The 25,007-nt window shown below is 38.4% G+C and overlaps 4 protein-coding genes across 4 annotated transcripts in view; all 4 read right to left on the bottom strand.

The window, feature by feature from the left end:
* Positions 1–2,495: 2,495 nt before the first annotated feature.
* Positions 2,496–25,007, bottom strand: part of LOC146449933 (uncharacterized) — a 54,291-nt gene continuing 31,779 nt past the window's right edge. The window contains exon 5 of the mRNA XM_085100965.1: positions 2,496–2,742. The gene's annotated coding sequence lies outside the window, so the exon portion shown is untranslated. The remainder of the gene's footprint in view (positions 2,743–25,007) is intronic.
* LOC146449927 (uncharacterized) overlaps positions 7,961–25,007 on the bottom strand; it is a 92,922-nt gene continuing 75,875 nt past the window's right edge. Inside the window, exon 5 of the mRNA XM_085100977.1 lies at positions 7,961–8,334. Within this exon, the coding sequence (XP_084957103.1) occupies positions 8,090–8,334 (245 nt within the window). The 3' untranslated portion in view covers positions 7,961–8,089. The remainder of the gene's footprint in view (positions 8,335–25,007) is intronic.
* LOC146449935 (uncharacterized) lies at positions 10,593–16,608 on the bottom strand. Its single transcript, XM_085100966.1, has 2 exons — positions 16,137–16,608; positions 10,593–11,083 (listed from the first exon to the last, which is right to left on the bottom strand). Exons 1-2 carry the CDS (start codon positions 16,606–16,608, stop codon positions 10,593–10,595), a joined length of 963 nt encoding a protein of 320 aa, XP_084957092.1.
* On the bottom strand, positions 16,608–23,924 carry LOC146449934 (uncharacterized). Its single transcript, XM_085100983.1, has 3 exons — positions 23,674–23,924; positions 19,747–19,820; positions 16,608–17,331 (listed from the first exon to the last, which is right to left on the bottom strand). Exons 2-3 carry the CDS (start codon positions 19,801–19,803, stop codon positions 16,645–16,647), a joined length of 744 nt encoding a protein of 247 aa, XP_084957109.1. The 5' UTR covers positions 19,804–19,820; positions 23,674–23,924; the 3' UTR covers positions 16,608–16,644.

Here is a 25,007-nt window from a genome sequence, read left to right as displayed (position 1 = left end):
TTTACCTGACATATTCAAGCAGTTTAGGCCCGAATTAAGGGCTTTTAAACAGGAAAAATGGTTTATGACAATGAACTAAAATTTGGCAGATAGAAAAGTCTTATCATCGGTAACGTTTCTAAACACAATAAGTAGCGTTAGAGATCATGTGACACGCAAAGATTTGACAGGTAGGCAACGGTTCTAAGAGAAAACATCAAATCAATAAAGATTAAACATCTCTAGTCCCTCACGTTTGAAATGATATATATAAAAATTAAAATAATTGTCAGGACAAAGGTCATTTCTCCATCTAAAATTCACTCCTTGATTGTTTATCACTCCAATTTAAAAACTCGAGGACAGTCATTCTAAAAGTAGAATGTCCAATATTTTAAATCTACATCGGAAACGCTTATTTACTTGTCTAGATAAAGAAAATCCCCTACTTTCAAATTTCTTGATCACGTGATGAGTCGTGTGATCAAACGTATGCGTTAAGGCAAAGGAAAACATCGAGTTGTATATTCAGGGAAAATTTCCTTCTGTTCTAAGCTGCCAAGCCGAAGATATAGGGATTATTCATATTTTCTGAACACCCTTCAACCCCAGGCCTTAAACTGATCATGTCATGACGACTATTGATTGTTACCGCTAAATAATTTTAGTAGTAAATATCAATTAACCTAATTTCTGTATGAAAGTGAAGCTTTTTAATCTCATCTGAAAACGGGGACTTCTTTTTCACCATCCAGTTTGCTTCACTCCCGTTCACGCAATATATACCGGATAGATAAAGAACCCGTAGTGCTGCGTCCGGGGGGAGTGGAAACAAATGTATGGTTTTATCAACAGAGTTGATAAGGTCATTTGGCGTGACAAGATTACTGGAGTCTGAATGTACTACTGATCCCATGCATTGAGTCCTCTATAGTCAGATATCAACGGGGGGGGGGCACCTTACCTGTTATTCTTGATCTGCCAGTGCCAAAACGACGTTTTGGACACCCACTTTGATAGAAAATTCACCAAAATTGCCCCTTCGTCATTTATGTAATTTGGTGAGAAACCAAGCTTCAAAGTCTTCACTTTTTTTTAATCATAAGCCGCTCCCTCCCCCCCAACCTCGTGATGTTCTTGATTCGCCAGTGCCAAGTCAACCTTTTGGGTGCTCAGCCCACTGTGACAAGAAATTTATGAACAACTTTATTTTCTGAGAAAACAAGCATTCAGGACAAATTCGTCTTTAAGAGTCAGGCACCCGGCCTGGCAGAATCCGACCGTAGCTGATCTCAACCCTGAGTGGTAAAAAGGGTGTGTCAATTTAAACCCAAGTAGATGTAGCCTGCTAACGCAGACGCATTTGCGCCGGCTGTCCCTTCTCTCCGCCGGCGGAGAGAAGCGACAGCCGGAAATACGTCTGTTTTTGCACGCTAAAGTGTATGAAACACTTTCTATACAATGTATAAATAAATCACATTGCCACTTATAGTGGAGGTTCTAAGATGCGTTATCTGAAAGAATTTGCTGGGTGATGGTAAAAAGTTGAAAATCCGGATTTTTGGTAAAAGCTGCAACAATTCTTTGTATATTTTGCGGTTTGTGCAAAACTTCCCTCAGAAATCTATGAAGCTGCTTTGAGAACATCTACCCTACCCTGTAAGACATAGCAACAGAATTAATAAATGATTCGATTATCATCATTATGCACCCTCGACGTGTGGTTCATGTAATCAAGCCGGCTACAGGCCATTAAAGAAAAGAGCCAAACCAAGTCCACCTGTCTTACAGATGAACGAGTCAGTCACATGTGCCTCCTTTAGCTACTGCGCATACGTTCTGCGCATCTCGAAATGGTCCGCGGATATACTCTGATTTCTAAAGGAAGATGCTTGCTAATTCAAAGAAATTTTGCGCGGTTAATGGGTATGCGGGAAAAGGAAGTCGTAAGGACGGTGCCTAGTTTTGTTACTGCGCATACGTTCTGCGCATCTCGAGAAACCCGGGTTTCCTATGGGGAGTGCAGAACTTAGTAAGTGCTATTGGTATCCATAAAGAAAATTGGGGGTAACCATGCATTTTTCAGAGATAATTAATCTTCAATTTGAGAAAAAAATGCCGTATTCTGCTTTGTATTTTAGCGCTTTTTAGAATTATTGTTGCTTTATTATCTCTAAAAAATGCGTGGTTACTGCTTTTCCCACATAGTAACAAACTGTACAGAAATACCTCTTTATTAATAAGCATCGTTCTTAAACAAATGGACACGGTGGTTTTGAAATCCACAATGAAAATGAACGATAACCACGTATTTAACGCTTCTTAGAATTATTATTGCTTAATAATTTCTGAAAATGCGTGGTTACCCCCAATTTTCTTTTTGAATTCCAACTTCCCTTGCTAATATCTGCGTTTCCGGAGTAGTTATAAACTGCGCAAAAATACAGCTGTATTAAATGGAGGAAAAAGGTTATTGAATTAGGGGGTCATATTTTCAAGTAAATAAAACTACATCAGACAATATTATTGTATATTTATTACAGACTGACAAGTATGCTAAAAATCTAAAATTACGAAAAGTTCTAATTAATTTATTTACATCGTGTCTTTCATATTACTGAAAACTTACGTCACGAACCTTTTACTTAGGTTTGAGCAATTTTTATAAGTTCCCAGTGATAAAAAGCAGCAGCAAATAAACGGTGATTGTATTTCTCTGAAACCTATTTAACTATGACAAGAAATGACCCCCTACACCTTTACCTCGCTAAGGGCCACCTACATTTTTCTCAGGTGGAAATATTTTAAAGGTCATTGGATACAGCACTTAGTTATTCTAAGGGTGTCTTGAGTAAAATATCTAGTGAACAATTTTGCGTCAGTATATGTAAACAAATGTAGCAATTTTATATTCATTTTAAAAACCTGTGTTTTCATAAGAGGGTATAACATGTATGTACAGTTACTGCTAGTTAAGGCACAGTTAAGAAACAATTTTAATTAAAATCATAATAAGATGGTATTTGAATGAGCCTTAAATCGCCAAGTTTTTGATTTACAAATGTGAAACTACTGGCCTTTAAGCGTGATTTACTAGCTAAGTACTCCTAAACCAGGATTTTCTATAATAATTATTTGTCAAACGAGAACGGTTTTTCTTCCATTGGCAGCTGAAATTTTTAAACTGCCATCCAAAACAGAAATACATAACCAATCAGCACTACCAGCAAACTTGGTTTCATTATAAAAAAGCAAAACAGAATCCGCCACTACCACAATTTCAGCAACGACAAAACAGAGAGAAAGGCAATTCTAAATTTCCATACAGCAGAATTAAGACAAATTTCTGGGACGAGATGGTCACAGCGAACAGACGCGTTTCGCTGTAGAGCGCCCTTTTCGCCTCCTTAAAGCCGAAAAAAAATGAAAGCAAACAGTATATATGATGACAAACAAGAAGCGTAACCGACAAAGGAAACAGAGTGAAGCAAGCAGCGCGTCCTCCAGCGACGAAAACTCTCCCACAGCAAAGAAATCCAATTTGACAGACGCCACGAGGTGTGACATCCCGGCCACCATGTCGGCACAAGCGTTACATTCGGTGAGTGAAGAACCAAGTATCGGCCAAATATGGCAAGTATTAATGAAAATACAAGCTGATGTTACAACGATATTAAACGACAATCAGGAACTAAGAAAGGACGTGGAAAATTTGAAGACCTCGATGCAATTTCACGCTGAAATGGTAGATGCACTCAAAACGCAAAATGAGAAACTGGTTTCAACAAACAACGCTTTACATAGCGAAGTATTTGATTTGGGAAAGAGAGTGCCAACACTTGAATACGAGCACGATGCCTTAGAGCAATATACGCGTAAATTTAATATCGAAATCCATGGCATTCCAGAATTCGAAGGTGAAAACCTGCAAGACATTGTCATCAAAACGGGCCAAAGAATGTCAGTAAATGTAACAACCGAGGACATTGACATTGTACATCGACTGTACCGAAAGTCGCCAGCCATTAAACCCATAATTGTTCGCTTCACTACATACAAGAAGAGACGAGAATTTTATAAAGGAAGATTTAATTTAAAAGAAGCGAACACTACAGAGATCATCGGGTCAACACAGGGAGATACAGAGGGAAGAATCTTCATAAACGAGAACCTTACACAATACAGACAAGAAATTCTGCCTAAGGCAAGAAAAATGAAAAGAGCCTATATGATCAATCGAGTTTGGACTGTGGATGGGAAAATTTTTGTTCGGAAAACTGACGACTCCAGACCGCTTAGAATCAGTGAGGCTTGGGAATTAGAAGAACTGGCAACCTGATTATACTATGACTGTTTACCTCATATCCTTTAATACCTCATAAGTCGTTGGTGTAAGGAAAAATGAACAGACCTAGATATACTACATTATTCAATCATCATCAATTTTTTTTTATTAAATTACACGACCGGTTTTCAGGAGGCAAACACACCGTTACTAGACTATGCTTGTTCGATCGCTCGTCAAACCTTTTTTGTTTACTTGCTATCACGTTAGGTCTTTAGTAATTTTAGTTATTATTTGCATTTGTTATATCGTTCTCCTATTTTTCCGTTTTGAATATAATCTTTTTTTCCCCTTTAGGTTTACTAGCATCATACATTTAGTTCGAGCAACATCGGCGAATCGTTTGTTTTTAAATTGCTTATTTCTTGCATTTGTGATTTGCATGTATTTATATTGCCTGCTATCATCTTTTGTTCTGTTGATTAATGGATTCTGTAGTCCCAATGTTACGTTCCGCAAGTACGATGTCTTTTAAGTTGATTTCGCTTAATGTGAAGGGCACAAGCAACTTTAAAAAAAGAAGAACTATTTTTACTTGGTCCCGAAAGCGCAATGCAGACATAACCTTTCTACAAGAAACTCATTCCACTGCTGAAACAATTGTTCAATGGAAAAATGAATGGGGCGGAGAGCTTATTGCCTGTCACGGTAGCTCCAATTCACGTGGAGTGGCAATTCTGATAAAAAATGGTTTTGATTGCAAAATACAGCATACAATCGTGGACCCCATGGGACGATATATAATTTTAAAAGCCGATATAAAAGATTCAAGGATTATACTGTTGAAGAGAATATTTCAGGACTAATGATTTTTATTGATTTTGAAAAAGCTTTTGATAGCGTGGAATGGGACTTTCTTTTCGAATGTCTTGAATCCCTTAATTTCGGACCTAACTTTCTTAACTGGGTTAAAACTTTTTATAAAAACATACAGAGCTGTACTATAAATAATGGAACTGCTTCAAATTATTTTGTGCTTGAACGCGGAGTCCGGTAAGGTGATCCACTCTCGCCGTATCTTTTTATAGTAGTTGTGGAAACTCTTGCAATTGCCATTCGTCAAAATAAGGAGATAAAAGGAATCTCTATCGAGAATGAGGAAACAAAGCTATTGCAAACGCGGATGACACTACTGCAATGCTCTCGGATATGAACTCGGCCAAAAGTTTATTTGAATTGTTGGACATTTTCAAGGACATTTCGGGCCTTAAGATTAATTGCACAAAAACTGAGGGTATGTGGATCGGAGCATCCAAAGAAAATAAAACAGAACCTTTTGGAATTAGATGGCCTATGGAACCAATAAAAGCTCTCGGAGTATACTTCACTTATGACCTAAAACTGCTCAGAGAAAAGAATTTCATCGAAAGACTGGATAGTATTAAAAAACTGATAAACATTTGGTCTTCCAGAGGTCTTTCAATCCTTGGTAAAGTGACGATAATAAAATCCTCTCTAATTCCCAAATTTGTTTATGTATGTTCACTCCTGCCAACACCCAATGAGCTGGTGAAACAATTAAATCAATTGCTATTCAAATTCTTATGGAATGGAACAGATAAAGTAACGCGTGTGTCAACAATAAATGATTATGGGGAAGGTGGACTAAAAATGATTGATTTAGAAAGCATGGTTAAAGCTTTGAGATTGGCATGGCTTAAACGAATATTCAACGCAAACGATGGGACATGGAAGCGGTACTTACAACACCAATTGAAAACAGTTGGAGGATTGTTCTTTTTAAATTGTAACTATGACGTTAAGGATTATACATTCACTTCCCAGTTTTATCGAGAGCTTCTTCTGTGGTGGTCACAATTTCGCGACAGTTTCGCTACTGACATAAATTGGACAAATATTATTTGGAATAATAAAGAAATAAGAATAGATAAAAAGCCCATTTTTTACAAAAATTTCTATGAATCCGGATTTATTTACATACGTGATCTCCGACTTGATTTGAATATCAACGATTCCTTTGGTTACGTTTCAAATAAAATTGGAAAAATTAGCATTCTACAGTGGGCGGGCCTTCGACACTCAATACCTGATTTCTTAAAAAATACGCGTGATCAAATCCACCCACTAACGCCTTCTTCGCTTCAGATAAATAACAGCATTTTTGATGTGAAAAAGAAGAAATCGAAAGATTACTATTCGTTATTTGTTGCGAAGAAATCACGGCCACCTAATATTGTTCATAAGTGGAAAGGCGATTTTAATATATCAGATGATTTATTGAAAGAATCTTTCATTTTGCCTCACGCTGTTGCACTCGAATCGTACGTTAAGGCCTTTCAGTATAAAATTCTCAATAATATATATACTCTACACAAACGCGAAATTATGCAAAATTGGTTTTAGAGTTGACGAATTATGCACTTTCTGCGAAACTGAGCGAGAAACACTATATCACCTACTTTATCAATGCACTTATGCTAGGCAGTTTTGGAACGAGTTTGAATTGTATTGGCACCGCTTGTCAAATCAGGTGGTTCACCTGACTTTGGAAAATGTCTTATTCGGAATACTTTCAACACCATGCCCTTCACATATGCTGCTTAATTACTTTATTATCATTGGAAAACTGTTTTTGTGGGACTAGAGAAGAACACAAATACATCCTAAAATACAAGGTTTTCAGAACACGATAGCTATCAAATATAATATTGAAAGAAAAATAAGTAAGAAAAAGTTTTATGAAAAGAAATGGATATTCAAATGAGAAGAAATTGATAACTACGTGAAAAGTCTTTAAAGCTGATTCGCCTAATCTACTATTCTTTTTTTTTTATCTGATGTTGCTCAGTTTAATTGGTTTAATTGGTTTATTTAGTTAAATTAGTTGAATTATTATTATTATTTGAATTATTTGATTTGCTTAAAAATAGAAATGGGGTAACTGTGCAAAATGTATCAATTGTTATTATTTTAACCTATATATAATATTGTCAATGAAATAGTAACTGCTCTCTAAATGATAAATTTCAATAAATATTATATAAATTAAAAAAAAAAAAAAAAAAAGAATTAAGACAAATTTCTGAATTAATTTTTTTTATACAGAGTTCGTACGGGTCATGGATATCCTGTTAAGTCATGGAATTTCAACATTCTAAAATCCAGACCCGGAAATCCTGGAAAATAAGAAGTCAAGGAGAATTAAATCTTTTTATTAAGATGATAAAATTATTGTCTCAATCTGTCTGCTTGTGCATTGTCTCAGACTACGATAGTCTTAACTGCATATTTTAAAAGATCAAACGGGCTCCCATGGAAAAAAGTGCGAAAGTGTGCGAAATCGTCCCAAAGTAATGGATTGCATCTCATACGTTCTTGAATAGTCATGGAATTTTAGGAAACAAACAGTGTATGAACCCTCGCTGTCTATAGTTTACAGCTATGGTTCCATTGATATGCAGTGCACAATTAGAAAAATAAACAACATTAATTTTATCTTTGGACATTACATCAAGAAGTTTGTTTGTAAATATCTTCACATCTAATTTCTCCTAAATAGTTCAAAATGGTTATTTTTCACAAAGTGGTTTTGAAACTGCGGATTGAAATTGAACTGTATCTGGTTAGAATATTTATAAACTGCGTTTTCTAAACGGTAAATAAATATTGGAAGGCTTTCTTTTTTAAGTAGATTACCTTAAATCAGCCTGCAAGAGCAGACACCATTTCCGGGTTTTTGTTTCACCCGCCACGAAAAGTCTTTGCGAAACACGATCAGGAAAAGGCTACTGCTCTCTAGGATATTTACTGCTCGTCCTGATTTTGGTTATCCTCTTGTTCTCTATTGTTGCTACTTGAGTTCCGCCTTCTAAGCGCTCTCAGAAAGGCTCTTGCTGTTGCAAACGTTCCTGTCCAAACCGCTGCAGCTGATGCTGCACCCACTGCTACACCAATGCTGACAGGTACTACAACAGGTGTCGCACTGATAGTAGCAACACCAGCAGCAACACCAGCTGCCCCAGCAACAAGCACACCCCAACTAGTCCTTGCTGAAGAATAAATGATAATAGCATTGATGTTCAAAACCTTAGCCTGTGCACATCATGATCCAAATAAACCATTTCCGAGTTAGTTGCTCTTAACCTCATTTTGAAAGGGAGGCTTAGTGAATAGTCTTTATTTTGAAAATAAGTAAACCAAGAGCCATAATCGGGGATGGAGACCGTAAGCGTGGGATCCATGTTGAAGCAAAAAAATATATTTTTAGAAAAAAACTTGCGCCACCCTTCACGTCCTAAACCCGCGCGGATACACGCAGATTTGTGTGGGGCTATTACCTTACATGGAAAATGGTCCAGTTCGGTGATCGTAAACTTTCCTTCGCTTCGAGCTAGAGTGTATTCGACGCTATTAAAATAATATAATTGTTAAAGAATTTGTACGCGAAGATATCATTTTGTTACCCTCTACAAAAGTTCCTCCCTCCACGCTTAATCAACTAAAGTATTGGAGACAACTCCAGGACATTCCCCTGGCTAGGAAACAATAAGCTAAAACCATACAGTACAAATAGTATAACAATATTAATTTTTCCGCAATGCTGATAAACTTAAATTTTATTTGAGAATACTTTCAACTATTTATTTCAAATTGGTAGTAAGTCATGGAGTAGGAGGTTTAATCCATCTTCTCAAAATGCATTTTCTTCGCGTCCACTGGCATGAATGTTCCGCACTTCCACCAAATTTTGTAAAGTGTCGTTTCACGAGTTTATGATTCTACGCAATATGCCGGACATAGTTTAACATAAAAACACTTTTAATGCCGAGTGCCTGTAAAGTAGGTAATGGTTAAACCACGGGGTATTCCCGAGCAGAAGATTACAAATAATTCAGTTTATTGAAAGAAATTTAAGGCTTCCGAGTCGAATAGATTTCTTACACAAATCAGTGCCAAATTTTTTAACATCGGTAGGCAATGAATTTCTCGATTAGTCCTTTTTGAAAAGCTTACTGTTTCTTGTGACGGCTTATCAGGTAAAAAATCAGAATACAAAGCTAATCTTGAGCAAGTTGCCATCGACATGAGAAATGCTCGAACGGAGGAGAACACGCTATTGTCTTCAATAGAACTGTGGCTGTGAAGAAACCAGATACAGGCGTACTTTTCAAGGCTGTCCGTTTTAAAAAGAAAGCAAGGCATTGCATCAACTTCTCAACAAGTACAGTTCGATGATACAGGTGACGTTTTTTTAAGAACGAGATGGTTCCAACAAGTAGATGAATGTCAGTCCAGCATCCAATATACAACGATGCCTATAATCTTTGTGATTTGTATCGAGTTTATCAGGAACAGAACATCACTTCATTAAATTCATGTTGAAATGTTTAAACTAGTTTGCAGCCATTTGAATTCTTTTAAGTTGAGGGACCGAAAACGCTTGCTGGTCAAAAACTGGCAGAAGCACTGATTACAGAGTGTTCCCGATCCTGCGGCAATTAAAAGTTAATTAAAGTAGTATTTGTAACTGTCTGTTTTAATAAAGTGTTGTTGTTGTTGTATTTGAGCCAATAAACAAACTAATCAGCAGTTTAGCAAAAAAGATATGGTGGACAGTGAATTCATTTCAATTTGATGGACTCAGCTCGTTGCATGGCAGCCTCAATGAAACTCTTTCAGCGATTTTAATAGGATCAAATTGATGAGAAATGTTTCATCTTGCTTCGTGGGCAGATTTCGAAGCGATGACTATCGCATTTCTTGGTTGGTTGCTAACATTCGTTGATGACATGTTCGATGGAAATATGACCGTGCTAGTTAAATGTTACAATTTCACCTCTAACTTGTGGAACAGAAACTGGATTGCGGTCAAATTTGTTAACAGATTTTTAAAGACCATGGATGGAAGTTTCCACTGATATGTAGGAGAGCATGTGTGCACGAGCCACTTTCGCAATTTATCCTCTAATTAAAGCAGTAATTAAGGGTCTTCGTTTATAACTAGCTGATTAGGAGGTTTTAATGATCTGTATTCTCCAGAAATAACAGCTGCAATTCTTGCAAAATCCACGATCTCATCAGGGCGCGGGATGTGAAAAGTTCGAATCAGAAAATTTTTCATATTTCATATTTATTACCTACTTATCAAGAGATGTCGAGAGAAGAAATATTAGTGAAATCTATTTCTGACAAGAAAAAAAGGAATATGAGGTTCTTAGGAAGAGCCGCTCTTAAATTGCTATTATAATCATTTCATGACTAATGTCATCATTTATAATACTCACTATTATTATTATCTATCGTTAAATCATTTTCTAGCAAACTCACCACGCTTAAGATGATTTTGACAAGCTCTGTATTTCTCTTCATCGATGGCTGTCTTCAATGTTAAGTTGGTCAGGCCAAACGTCTTCAAGACATCCTCTGTCACAAGGTATTTCTGTGCCATTTCATCCACATAACCTTCACAATAGTCCCTCCACAGCTCGTCAAGGATCTCCAGGGAGTTACAAGCCACAGTGATTATTAAACTTCCTTCTTCGACCTTAACAAACAGCACTTTGCGGACGTCTTGGATGTACGTTAGGAACTTATTTAACTGTTCTGGTTCAGATGGGTCAACGGTCTTAAAATACTTTTTAGCAATGTAACTCAAAGCGTCTTGCGTAGAGGAGTCACATTCACTTCCAACATTCTCTGCTGATGAATCCGTTTCTGTATTCCTCTTTCTTTTTCTCCCCTTGGCTGCGGTGGGACCTTTCATGGTCTTACAGTTAATCGTCAGATCAAGAGTGCAAACTGTTGGATAAGAAGTGAAGAGGTAACAAGTAAAATTAACTACAAAACTAACTGAACCTCTCTAAAAGTAGTAGTCATAATGACAAAGCAACCATTTTATGATCCATTCAACTCACCAAAGTATTGTTTATCAGAAAAAAAGTGATGTCCATATCGATCAACAATTTAGAACTTTGTGCGCGAATGGAAGGGGATCAGAAGGCAGCTACATTTGTGTTGTGTAGACCGTAAAATGGTTATTCGGTCCGTTTATGCTCCGTAAATCGCATCCCATTAAGGGGATTTAGAATCTGCCCTCGCTTTAATGAAGAGGTGGAGAGATGGGTGTAACATTTTGACGAACCGTACGGTCTGAACAGAGCGTAAAAATGGTTATTCAACCCGTTGTCGATAAATGTAAGTATTTCTGTGGAGATTTGCTCTCATTTTGACCAACACCACGCGCGTGTGCAAATATGCTATGGCGAGCTTTTTGAGCGACTATTCACCTCTGTCGAGATCAATGTTTGAGTTCTCTTCAACCTTCGATGTTTTTTCGAAGTAGCTGAATTAATGTAGAAACTCCTGCTGAAGAGGAACAGCGTCCTAACACTGCGTGCCTTCTTGTGCTGTATATTCATTCGTGGTCGCTGTCATGTGAAACAGTTTTGGTTGGAAAATTGCACAACTATGGTGTGATGTGCGACGATAATACTAATGATTTGTTCTAGGCAATGGAATTGAGACGAAGTATTTTTTCACAATTACATCCAATTAATGAAAGATGGCAACTAAATGCCAAACAACCCGATTGTTTGGGGCGAATTTATTTTAATAGCCAAAACGCGCGACGATTTTGATGAACGTTAAGACCCCTAAACGAAGGTGAGAGCTTAAATTACCATATAAATCTACCGTGGAAAGAGCTTTGTTTTGCAAGTACAGTGTACACATCATATGTGCATTGGAGCACGCTTGAGAGGTATGATGGCAACTTTAAAATTGTATCCTGAGGAAATTCGACTTAGTTGTTAAAGAGAGAAGACGGCTGCGGACACACTTTGCGGACCGACTTCTAGGTTTATAGTCTATAGAGACCGTCCGGATCGTATAAACGTTCGCTGACCCTGACGATTAGAAAGACATGCATGTCATTAACGGACCATATACGCACTGATTACTTCTTTGCCTGTCGATCCGTACCGTCCGTACAGGCCGTTGTGCTTTTATGTTAAGTTTAGATGGATTGTGAGAAAATAGATGTCGCCAAGCCCCGATTTTAAGTGCTGAGCTTCACCACCAAGAGGGAGGGGAATAAGGGATACCAAGTAATGTTTCAAAAGCATAAATTCGTCATGCATTTTACGGCACTGACTTTCGCGTTTTAAATATGGTAATCCTGGAACACCTACCACTTAAAAAACCCTCTATGAGAGGAAAGAAAAAAAGACTGCTTCTAGCCCTCCCCTTCAGTGGAAACGTACACACACCCGGGGGCACAAAACTCGATAACGGCTTTTCCGCTGCACCTAGTATTATTACAAATTTGTTATCATTGCCTTGTTATACTTATAAAGAAAGTCCCAGAGGAATGGAAAGACGGGACTTAAAATAAAAGCGGATGCTTTTCCGGCGTGCATATTAAACTTTAGATTAAACAAAAGCAAGACATTTACAGCAAATGATGTTAAAGCTGTTTAGGCAATCTAGAATTTAAGCAAAAAGTTCGTCCTTTTTGCAACTCAAGAACATTTCCAATGATCCTTGGCTGATTACCAATTGGTGTGCTCTCTTCAAACAAGGTAATCAGGATTTTTTAGGGCCAAAATATAAGGATTTTACTGTCAGTTTTAGTGACGTAAATGCATTCCTCAACCGAGGGCTCTGTTTGAGCCCTTTTCCCCAGCTTGGTTTTGGGCACCTAAAGCAAGTACCATACAATAGTTGCATATAAATAATTATTATTTTTAGTTAGAGACAGTGACATTATTTGAAACTGCTATTCTTGTGAATTCATTTCATACAAAATGTTTTCATCTGCCTTCAGTTCTATCTTTTGGATGAGTTTTTGAGGCTAGAGAAAAGGAAGCTGACTATAACCTGCTACTGAAGACTGATTTTCACCGCAAAAACACGAGCTCGGGAGAAAGATCACTAATATCAAGCTAGCTTTTCGCGTTCTTTTCTTTTAATTTGCTAAGTTTAATGTGCTTAAATGCTATGGGTTCCTGAGCAAAGGGCAAGAAAGTCGAAGAGCAGGATTTTGAAACATTTGTTCGTTTTAAAATATCTTGGTTCACTTCCTAACGACGCGTGAACCATCAAGCGTGCAGAGGAACAGTTTGTTGACGAACTTAAGACGTTCGAAGTCAAAGTTGCCTCTAATATTGTAAAGCTCTCGAATGTCCAGAGGCGGGAGTCATTTCATACAATTCCTGAATGTCTAAGAAGACCACATCGATACACTAGCAAATATACTCTTGAACGATCTCAAATTAGAACCAGTCTTCAGAACGCACAGAGTCAGTCAACTCTTGGAGGACGGAACCCTTCGCCCGTCATTGCTAAGTTCGTTTATAGACTAGAGAGACGTGATATACTAAGGAGAAAGAAAGTCAATGTAAGATAAATCTGTTTCTAGAGTGTCAAAATACTCCTGGAACAGAGAGTAATACTTTTACAGCGCACTACTGCGTGCTTACTATCCGTACTATTCGTGTCACGTCAGCACCATAAGCGTAGAAATGGGTGTTCCACAGTCGTTAAGCGGCTGTCACTTCCATGACGCGCCACTTCTAGTAATAACCATTTTTTTCTCGTTTTCTGTAGTTTTCGTGGCGGTCACGCACCCAAGACCTCCAATTGTCACTCGGTCAGAAAATGTCTTTTTTCAACTGAATACCACATAATACAACGTGAATTCAAAGTGAAATCGATGTATAGACTTCGTCAGTTTTATTTTGGTGAGAAGAGAGCCGTGTTTAAACAAGCTCAAAGAGATTTTATTGTGGTCCTAGCTAGCAGAGATTTCGTGCGCAATGGAAGGAGAAAATAGCTTGAGAGAATGTAGGGAAAGGTTGCTAACTGTAAGCTGCTACTGAAGACTGATAGACTGTTCACAGTCCCCCTATTTTTCCGTGGGATTCTCGAGACCGGTACGCTTCGATGGAATCGCCGCCATCTTGGTTTGTAATAGCGAGCGCGATCTGGGGAGAGTGGCTAAACTACCGAGGGGAGCGGGAGTGGGTGTTAGTATAGTCGGGGAAGGGAAGCAAAAAAATAGGGGACTGTAACAGCTTCTCACCGTCTCGCGTTCAAAAGGCCCGTTGCACCAGCAACGGCAACACCTCATTGGTTAGTAGTTCTGAAGCGTCGACAGCATGACTGACGTATCTTTCACCGCCAGTTCTAAAAGTGGATACGGCTGGCGTGTAATGTAGGGAAGATCGTGGGGAATATTTTGGTTTTTATCGTTTGTCTCGTCGGCTTGGAGGCCTAATAGTATACAAACAGCCTCATCGCCGCTCGCATCTTCCAACAAGACTTTCAGTGTAAAATTCGTCTCGGTACGGGTCGATACGGTGGACGGAACTGGTTCAGAACGGTTGAAAATCAGCGGACGTTTGGCCGGCGGTAGACTGCAGTTTTCCGTCTCTTTGGACTGCTTTGAAGTAGATGGCGAACTGTAGGGACGACTTTTTTTTTAACAATTCTCTGGGGCGAAACAACACACACAAAGCGATTGAAACGTTGCTGATTGTGGCTTTCGTCGCAAGAGCTTTTGCAAACACGTGAAGATTTCCCATCTTGTGGATCAACTTCAACTCCAAGATGTGGTTTTAAAAGATCGGCTAGAGGAATGCTGGCAACTCCAGCTCTTTTCGGGATCTTAAACAAATTATTTGTGGAAATGTACTTGTTTTGCTTCCCGAAATCGCCGACTGCTATTTTAAAATAAATGTTACAAACGCGGCATGTATCTAAAGAGGTTTCGTTGTTAGCTTCACTCTATGTGTTCCGCTTGTATAACTATTGAAATTCACTTTGCAAATAGCTGATGTACTGTACTGAATTTCATGCCTATCCTCACTCGAAAGACTTTCGCAACTTTATTTTATTTCACAACTGTACTGTGTTTCGAAATGGTACAGAAACTGTACTGTAACAATACCTATCGTATTTCCTTCAATTTGACATGTTTATCTCTGGGGTCGGGAGTATCTTTTTTAGTTGATTCAATTAGTCGAGGCGACAAAGTTTCGGCACGCCCCTCGAACACGAGACAGTGAGAAGCTGTTACAGTCCCCCTATTTTTCCCGCCGCCTCCCAACTCCGCTCCCCTCCCCTCGGTAGTTTAGACACTCTCCCCAGATCGCGTTCGCTTTTACAAACCAAGATAGTGGCAGCTCCATCAAAGCGTACCGGTCTCGAGAATTCCACGGAAAAATAGGGGGATTGTGAACAGTCTAGAAGACTGACGTCCATCAGAAAAACCTTCAGAGGGGAATTAATTCTTATATTATGCAGAACTATACGTCAATAGCGTTTTCAGTAAAGAGCAATTGAACACACAGACACATGATTGCAAGAACAAAGGCTGATAACCGACCATGAAAGAGCTAAGCTTTTGTCAAGGAACAATATTTGGGATACTTCTTAACTTGGAGAGTTTCGTGAGTCTGGTCCTAGATCTCTAAACAGAGAACGAGATTTTTAAACGATTTAAAATAATAAATTATTGGAAACTTTCACAGCATGAATTCGCAAAATGCGATAAGAGCAAATTGATATGAATGATATTGTCACATAGTATCCTACATTTTCTTGAATAATAATGTCCCTCTCAAATTCACACCCTGCACTGAATGGTTACAAGAGAAACATATCCTTTGACATTACTGAGAGACCACTCATGTTTCTGCACATGCTCATTTCACAAATTAACCTCCCCTTGATAAACCCAGTTTTGGGGTATTTACTCTTACTAGTAAATAAAACAAAACGAACGCCAACAAGCAACAACTGTATACCAAAGGCCACATCACCCATAATTTAAACAACAAAATAATTTTACCTGAAGGGATGTCCATAATTCTTTGCACAAGTAACTTGCACTGCTTCTTCCAGCTGTAAACCTGTGCATACTTTTCATAGATAGACTTTATTTCCACAAGTCGTACATCTCTTCTTTTCTGGCTGACACTCCAGATTGCCTTGGCCCACACCTTAGGATCGTTTGAATCCACTACACAGTTTGAACCATGGGGCAGATTCTTAAGAGCTTCTCCAAGACCAGAATTACTACTAACTAGCACCGGCAGGCCAGCAGATAAAGCTTCAAGAGCTGGTAGGCCAAACCCCTCCGATCTTGATGGCATTATAGCGAGATCTACCTCGCAAAACTGATCAGCCAACTGCTCTCTTTCTTTAAAACCACGCACAACGAGTTGATTACGAGAAATGCCTTGCTTGAGCAACATTTCTGCTACTTGCTGCGTTTTTCCACTTTGTACTCCAACAACCTGCAATTTGTAGGGTTGTGGCATGTCTTTCAACTCTGCAACTGCCTGGGCAGCAATGTCTTAACCCTTCAGCTGCAAATCTTCACTGTCACCATTCCCTAATAACAAAACAGAAAATGTTCTTCTTTCTTCAGAAGCTTGCTTTACATCAGCAAACTCGGAGAAGATGCCTGGTGTGAGATTCATCACATTCTGATCTTTTCCAATGGGACGCAGATGACTTGAGAAAGCTTCAGCCAGCTTGGGTCCAACCGCTACAACTTGATCCGACAATTCACAGAGCTTGACTTCTAACTTAAACTCTTCCTCTCCTTTATGAACCGCATCTTCACCGTTTTTGAACATTCCAAGTTCTTCGGGGTCAGTATGAACAATCTGCACCCATTTACAAAGACACTGGCGTTTTATTAATTGAACTAGTTTGCCAAGTTGGACTCCATGTCCAAACACACAATCTACAGCATGATCAGATGGTAGAGAGGACAGCCAATGATCCCGACTAAAACCATGGAGTATTTCTGCTTTAATGAGATGGATATTGTGACTTTCTGCAACTCTTTTATCCTCTTCACTGCATTCAGATAGATATATAGTGACCTCCACATCAGGGCACTTAGCCAACTGAAGGGCAAGCTCTTTATTGAGGGTGGAAATACCTCCCTTTGTTGAACTCCAGTCATTGCTTAGAAGAGTCACTTGCAGTTTTTTTCCTGAGGACGGCCTCTGAGCTTCTTCTTCATAGTCTTCCTGTGACGTAAAGGCTATGTTAAGAAAGGCGAACTACAAAAAATTTAACAAAGAAAATTTATAACTTGGGGGTCCTGTGGAGCCCAAGTTATAAATTCGGCTTTTTTGTAGGCCTCAAAAGTGCAATAGGGCTCTAATGCGCGTGCGCTTAGTGTTGGGCAAGTTTGGGCCGTTTACTGTATCTGTCGATTCCAGATCGTGATAAAGTTCAAGTTGTCGTTCTGTTAAATGGTATGGGTGCGTAGTAATATTAAAAAAAATTTAAAGGTAATATTTTTAATATGTAAAAAAGAGTTTCCGAGTGGCAGTGTCAATTTCATGGAAAGTAAAGGATGATTTCAATCGTTGCGAAATGTGGTTCGTCAGGAGTTCTTGGGTGCTGAGTGTGAATCAACCAAGTTATCAGAGGACGAAATTAAAAATCTACCGTGCTGTCTAGTGGGTGACATGTTAAGGCAATGTGTCGATAAACGAGTAGTAAGCAATGATTTGCGACTTGAAACCATAAGGGGAATAATTTAATCCGTTTGTTTTGGTGGCAGAGATGACCACGTGACTATATACACTGTAGTATACTTCATTTGCCGCTCGCTATTTTCAGTTTCTTAGTAACTGAGTAGTTTTGCGTTAACATCAAAGGTGATAATTATTTCGCACTATTCTCGTCCATGTACTCATTTTTGAAGAAAACAAAAACGCAATAAATTAGTGTATTTAGTGCTCAGGGCTCCTATTGACAGCAGAGTGCTGTTAACTACCCTGCGTTTTATGACTAAATAAGGTGTCTGTTTGTCTGCAAATCTCACGTTTGCCGTATACGTGGTACTTAAGCTCTCTGATAATTACAGTGAGCGAGCAGGTAGCAGTGAAATATGCAACGAAAGGGACGCTTTTGCTTGTTTTGGTGAGTTGAAGTGAGTTATATCGCAGTGAGGGATACCTATAGCACAAGCGTTGAAGTAAGTTGAAAAAATGAATGAATTTGTGTGACAAACACTCCCAGCAAGTCTTTATCATTCACCTGTCTTCAAAGACTGAACTAACGTGCATGCTCAAAAAAAGATTTGAGAGACCAAAGTTTTGGATGTCGGGAAAAATTTGCCATCAAAATGTTAGCTCAGTTCATTTTTAAGAAAAGATCAGTGCATACTTTTCCAATACTTTTATCTGGGAGCTGTAATGATTTATACAAGAAGCAAGGTGATTCGCTAGCAATCCAGGAGACTACCAGGATAATTAGCACATATGGTGCTTCTGTGTACAGCACGACTCGTTATATATATGTCTGAACTGTAAACTGATTTGGAGAACAGCTCTCCAAAAAAAATCTCTTGGTCAACTGTCGGTAAACTGTCAGCCAACAGTGCCGACAGATTACTGACAGTCCACCAATAGATTACTAACAGATAAATGGCAATGTAAAATGAGGAAATAAGTCTTACCATCAGACTACCAACAAACTGTTGGTCTGAAAAGTAATCAGTAACCCGAGAGCTAACACTTTTCCTACCTGGTTGCAGTTTTTTTTAGCCACTGAACTGTAATTTGTTATTATTACAAACTCATCTTATTTACCTAAGTCACGAATTAAGTACTGTACTTTCAAGTTTTTGTATTTTTTGCAAGGTTTTTTGTAAGAAAAACACACTAAAAGAAGACAGTACAACTTCCGTGAATCCAAATCGCCCTACAAATGCGTTGCGAACCTCATAGGCAAGGCCTCTTACGTAATCACAACATGGCCGACAGCATCCTTCTGATAGATCTTCATGAGTTATACAAAAGCAGTGTTCTTTAAGTTAACCATGGTCACCTGTTTATTAATTCGTTATACTATCTCGTATGTTACGGGGATATGCATGACAACAATGATCTTTTTAAAGGCAACATAACGAAAGCCCACCAACAAACGACAAGCCGTTGTCAGGTAACCGACAAGTCACCAACAGTTTATCGACTGTTGGCCGTTTGTCGACCGACATTTTACCGACAGTCGGCCGACTACATAAAAAATAACCATGTAAATTAATGAAACAGAGTAAAGGATTGTCAGCTTTTCTAATTGCTACATGTAGTTCAGTGATAAAATTGTTGCTGGATGAATCCCTGTAATATTATGAAACATAAAGCTGTCACTGCTGAATTCAGTTAATAGTTATGTTCATGCACTGAAACCATACAATAAAAAATATCCTTACTTTTCAAAATGTATTTCAGAAAGAATGTCGTTTACAGTACAAAGAAGCCAAGTGTTTGAATGCATTGTTAAAAAAAGTTATTTTCATGAAATTCAAATTTCTACGCAAGCTCAATTTCAACTTCAATTTTACAAGTACCGAAACGTAATGTAACGTTTCTGTCGTTAATTTTCCTTTTAAACTGTTTACCAAAATATTGAGTACCATAAATACCTACATCAGAATTCCGGGATCTATTGAGCCCCGGTAGCCATGACAGCAGACGACTAACCATATTATCTTTTACTGGCACTGAAAGAAATAGAAACGCAAACATTTAGTAAGAATTCTAGTTTTATTTTAGTCAAGATATATGCACCGGACATAATGTAAAAAGTTTATTGACAAAGGCAAACAAAAGTGGAAGATGGAAGGGAGGGGGGGGGGGGGGGGAGGGGGTGGGGCTGCAATTTGCAACCGCTTAAGTTGAATAAATAACTGAAGTGCTCACTTTTGTTACTGCGCATACGTTCTGCTCATCTCGAGATACTCGGGTTTCCTAACGGTGGTGCCTACTAATACAGAGATATTTTTGCACGGTTTAATCAAGCAACAATAACCCAAAAAAGCAGTAAAATACAAACCGATGTATGGCGTTTTTTCTCCATATTGAAGCTTTTATATCTCTGAAAAATGCATGGTTACCCTTAATTTTCTTTTTGGATACCAAAAGCACTTGCTAAGTTCTACTTTTCCCGCATAGTCATAAACCGCGCAAAAAATACTTCGGTATTAGAAGGCACCATCCTTAAACTGCTCAATTTTCATGAAGAGCTAAACTGAAACAGTTTTAAACCAGCATATTTTCACATATTTTTGTGACAGTAAAGACAAAGCCAGCACAGGTTTCAAAACACACCGCACTGTCCTTTAGTTCCCTCCTTACTCCCATAACAGGATGCATGGACTAAAATGCTTTTATTGTAATAATTGTAATTCAGACTTTCATATTATCCTTACAAGAAGGTTCCATGCGAATGCATCAGTCTTAACAGCAGTGAAATAGGGAGGTGTCCACTTTGAAACTGATCAAACGCTTAAAATGCCGTTACTTTGGTGTTGGCGGCACGCCACTCGTGAGTAAACACCATGACTATGTAAAGTTAACCTGTTAACCCCATTTTTTCCTAGCAATCGTTGCAATGATTGATAACATACAAGAGAGGATCTACCCTTTAATCCTCTCTTGTAACATACCAAAACGCAATAACGTCACACCACCGGAAGTGAAAACACACTGCAGACAAGAACCTCGTTCTCAGGGTCCTCCTTTTCCCTCTTTTTACGACCACGAAATAGAGCGATAGGGAAAGAAGTATTGCCGAATTGGTTGTCTGATCACCGGAAATATCCTTTTTACTATCTTATTTTTTAGGGTGCCTAGAAACCTTAGACCTACCTAACGCCTAAGAATACTTGCAACATTCATCACGACTCCGGCTGGATACTTGTTATAAGCGGCCGCCGTTTGGCGTTTTGTTCTCAGCCTTGTCGCATTGGAAAAACAAGTATGCGGTGGTGTTGTATCAGAGAGGAGGTGAGCAATTGAGCCTCAGCAAAACACAAACTAAACTCGATGGAGTTTGTATAAAGTGGCCAGCACTTAATGTGTTCGTCTCACAAGTCAAGTTCAGACGCTTTGTTTCTTTCACTCTTCGACGAACAAGAACATATACGGGATGATTAGCGAAGAACAATACGGTAGCACTTTCATCTCTATAACTTCATGAGGTTTTCAATAGACTTTTATACATGTGTCTGAGATCAAGGCTGTCAATATGCTGACAAGATGCCCCTAATGGCATTTTCACGGGATGTTTCATGTGGCCTCATTTATTCCCATTGTCTGCTTCGCAGATATTTAAAACTATGCTCCCTTCGCAACTGAAATAATTGAATAGTTTTATTCTGACAACCCAGTTACAAACATAAGCAAAGCTTTCCTAGATTACCAGAAGCGCTTAGGCATCAGTTCGACAAAGTCTGCAGCGACACGCACCAGTAATAGCTGTACTGTGACTTCTGGTCTGGCTTCCTTCGCATTGAATTATTCGATCTGTTTTTCAAAGTGTAATTTCTTCGCCGTAAACTCTCCAATTTCCACCGTTTTAACTGTCGAGTACTACTTAGAAGTTAATCTTTCGATTTTGAACCGCTTGAAAAAGGTTATTTTTCTCTCTGATTTCTGCAGTAAAACAATGGAAGTCGTTACGGAGCTGAAACAGAGCAGCCAATCAAAAAAATTAAATTTTGTTGAATAGCCCTTTTCACGGTTAATTTTTCTCATTTGCATTACAATGTTATCCAACGTGAATGCGAGGCAATTTCGGGCTAAACCTACAAAATAGCCCGAAATTGCCTCACATACATGCTAGATTTCATTGTAATTCAAATGAGCAGAGTTAACCGTGAAAAGGGCTATTCTCCAGAGTCTCTCCTGGCGCCTATCCGCTGACAAAAAAGCCTGAGGACTCTGGTTACGAGATTATTCAAATGATGATTTGCTTTGACTTCACACAGGTTAGGGATGAGTGAAGACAATCAGAATATATCCCTTATAGGAGAGAACAGAATTTATTGAATGAATTAATGTGCAGATTTGAAGCTACGACGAAGTAAACAACGATACCCGACCGAAAACTTGACACGATCTGCCCTGCGGGCATCCCGCGTAATTAGTTTTCAACATTCAAAATGCTTATCCCTTTATAGTAGCGGGACATACCTTTCTAGTAGCTCGTAAATAGTAAGATTAGTAGCCCGTAGAAATAACTAGTCGATCGTCTACGGTAGCATTTTTACCTCTGTGTTAGATTTTAATGCTTATACACACGCTTTTGAAATCAAGGATTTCAATATGCTAATTAGATCTCAACATTCAAAACGTTTAAAGATCCACAGCAGCGGGATTTTCCTGTAAAATATTAAAAAAATACCTTCCTAGGACTAGTTCCTAGTGAATAGCGGTAACAAGTAGAAATAAAAAGTATACTGTCTTGTTTTAAAGCACGTTTGTTAATGATTAAAAACGTTACGAAAATATTTTGCAGATGTCCCGTTATGAATAATTAATTATAACTTTTCTCTGTCAGATCCGTCACGTACTCGGGTTCGCCTCCAATCTTGTAGCTTTAGGGTGTAAGAGTAAAATAATCCCTCATGCTCCAGATCATTGTTCACCCTCAAAATTTAAGATTTTTATTTCCCAACAATTTTGCTTTTATTCAGGCTGGGTTAGCAGCAGTAGAACTGTGGTTATTAATTTGGAAAGGAAACTTCAAATATTCTGTGAAGATGATGATTATTGAAATAAAGAAAACCTGCATTAGGAGTAAAAAATAAAAACAACCCCTTTAAACGAATTAAAACGATCCCGGAAGGGCCCACCATAATGAATCGAACGCACTCCAATAATCTGTAATTAATCCTGGTTTTTACTTTTTATTTTATTTGTACTGTCATATTGCCATGGTAACAGTTATGGCGTCAGAATTATCCAGGTGTTTATAACAAATGGATTTTTCAATATCCATTTAATTTAAAAAGTTTATTTTAAACAGGGGTTTAGTTCCTAAAGAAAGTGCATGCAGTGCGTCCTTGGGAGTAGAAATGAATGTTTGGTTCATGATCAACAGAGTGAAAAATAAATGTAAATTGACTTCCGTAGGGAGATTCGAGTGCTGACGTTTTGAGGGTTAGATCCTTTAGTTAGCTCCATGAGCGCCATTGAAACGATATGATCGCCAAAAACGTCATGTCTGCACTTGAATCTCTTTACTGGGGTAAATTTACCTTGAGTCAACTCTGGTGATAAACCAGCAATACGTATATGTTTTCCACATGATCAGATACAATTTTTTGTAACCTTTTATCCTTTTACAGAGACTAAAACAAGGAAAAACCCTTACGAGGCCTCCTTAAGCCATTACACGGGAAATTATGCAAAATGAAAGACAGAAAACAATTACCGTGAAGTGAAGGATACTTTTACCTTTACATTTTCATCAGATGACTACCCAATCAGATTTCCAACGAAGACAATTTCCTCAGTTTAAGCTTCTACAATCGATACCATAAACCGTAATCAGCTTTGCTGTGCGCTTACCTTCGACAAATTCACCAAACAATCAGCTTTAATTTCAAATCCAAGAAGGAAGTATACCCACTCTGCTTAGCTCCAGTTGATTGATTCACTCGCTACACTATTGACAATCTTAGCCGGTGAAAAGGTTTTACACCCGACTGCAATAACAAAAAGCGAAAGTCCGAGTTAATTATGTCTTTACGCGAGAAAGCAGAACTGAAACCAAAGAATACCTTCCTCGCTTCCTGCTTCACGGAATGCTTGCTGAAGAAGAGTTTTGTTTCGTTTTTCGTTTCCAAATTTGGAAGTGATCTATTGCATGATCTGAAAGTCAGGACAATGGACTTTCTAAATAAAGGAAAGTGGAATTCTCGCGTCTTTGTACGTGTTGTCACAAATTCCATTCGTGATAGTTACTTCGTTAACTTTGTTTGACTATTTTTTAGGGTGCCTCTAAACCTAAGACCTAAGGCCTAACACCCAGAAACCTTAGACCTGGAAACCTAATTGCTAAATAAATGATAAAAGACTCACAAATTCATATAGAAATACTCAGAAAACTGGGATCACCTCACTGAATTGTGGACTGAGGAAAGCAGTCGACTCAGGTCTCTCAGTGGCAGTTGCATTCGCAGACTTTAAAAAAGTATTCAACAGTGCCTCTCATGATAGTCTCTTATGAAAATGGAAAGAGACTCCGGCATATCAGGACCACTCCTGGATCTGATTAAGAGTTACTTAAGGCGGGGGTACACCTGAAAGCCGTTATTACGACGCTTAAAATCGGTTTAACGGAAATATCTCGTTCGCGTTTCAAGCAATACAAAAACCCTTAGCTCATAACACAAATCAATGTTTTGGGGTATTTTGTAAATGTTTGGGGGATTTTTAGGTATATTTGGGAGGAGATAGTTTTTCTCAAAAGAGCAGTGAAATTTGGAGAAATAAGAAATAGTTAAGATTTGATGTAGTTTAAAAATTAGAATTTGAAGTATAAAATTGATATATGGACACCCAAACAGTCCCCTACCAACCTGGTGTGCTCTTGGATTGAGGGAAACTGTCTGTTGGTGTTCCAAAAATAATTTTATTTCTTTTATCCCTTCTTTAAACCTCTTAAAATTCCATCCAAATTCACGTTTACCCCACCTTAAAGGACAGACAACAATTTACAATCGTAAATGGAGTACAATCAGGCATGTTACCGGTATTATCCGGAATTCTCAAGGGTCCGTCCTGGGGCCAACACTTTTTACCCTGTTTACGAATGACCTGCCAATTTCTGTCAAAACTGGATCAGTGTACGTTTGCCGACGACACTACATTATATTGTATAGGTGTTACGGCAGAAAAGG

This window comes from Pavona decussata, unplaced genomic scaffold (assembly GCF_977016875.1).
Source record: "Pavona decussata unplaced genomic scaffold, jaPavDecu1.1 SCAFFOLD_549, whole genome shotgun sequence".
Taxonomy (NCBI): Eukaryota; Metazoa; Cnidaria; class Anthozoa; order Scleractinia; family Agariciidae; genus Pavona; species Pavona decussata.
This window is presented reverse-complemented; position numbering and strand designations above follow the sequence as displayed.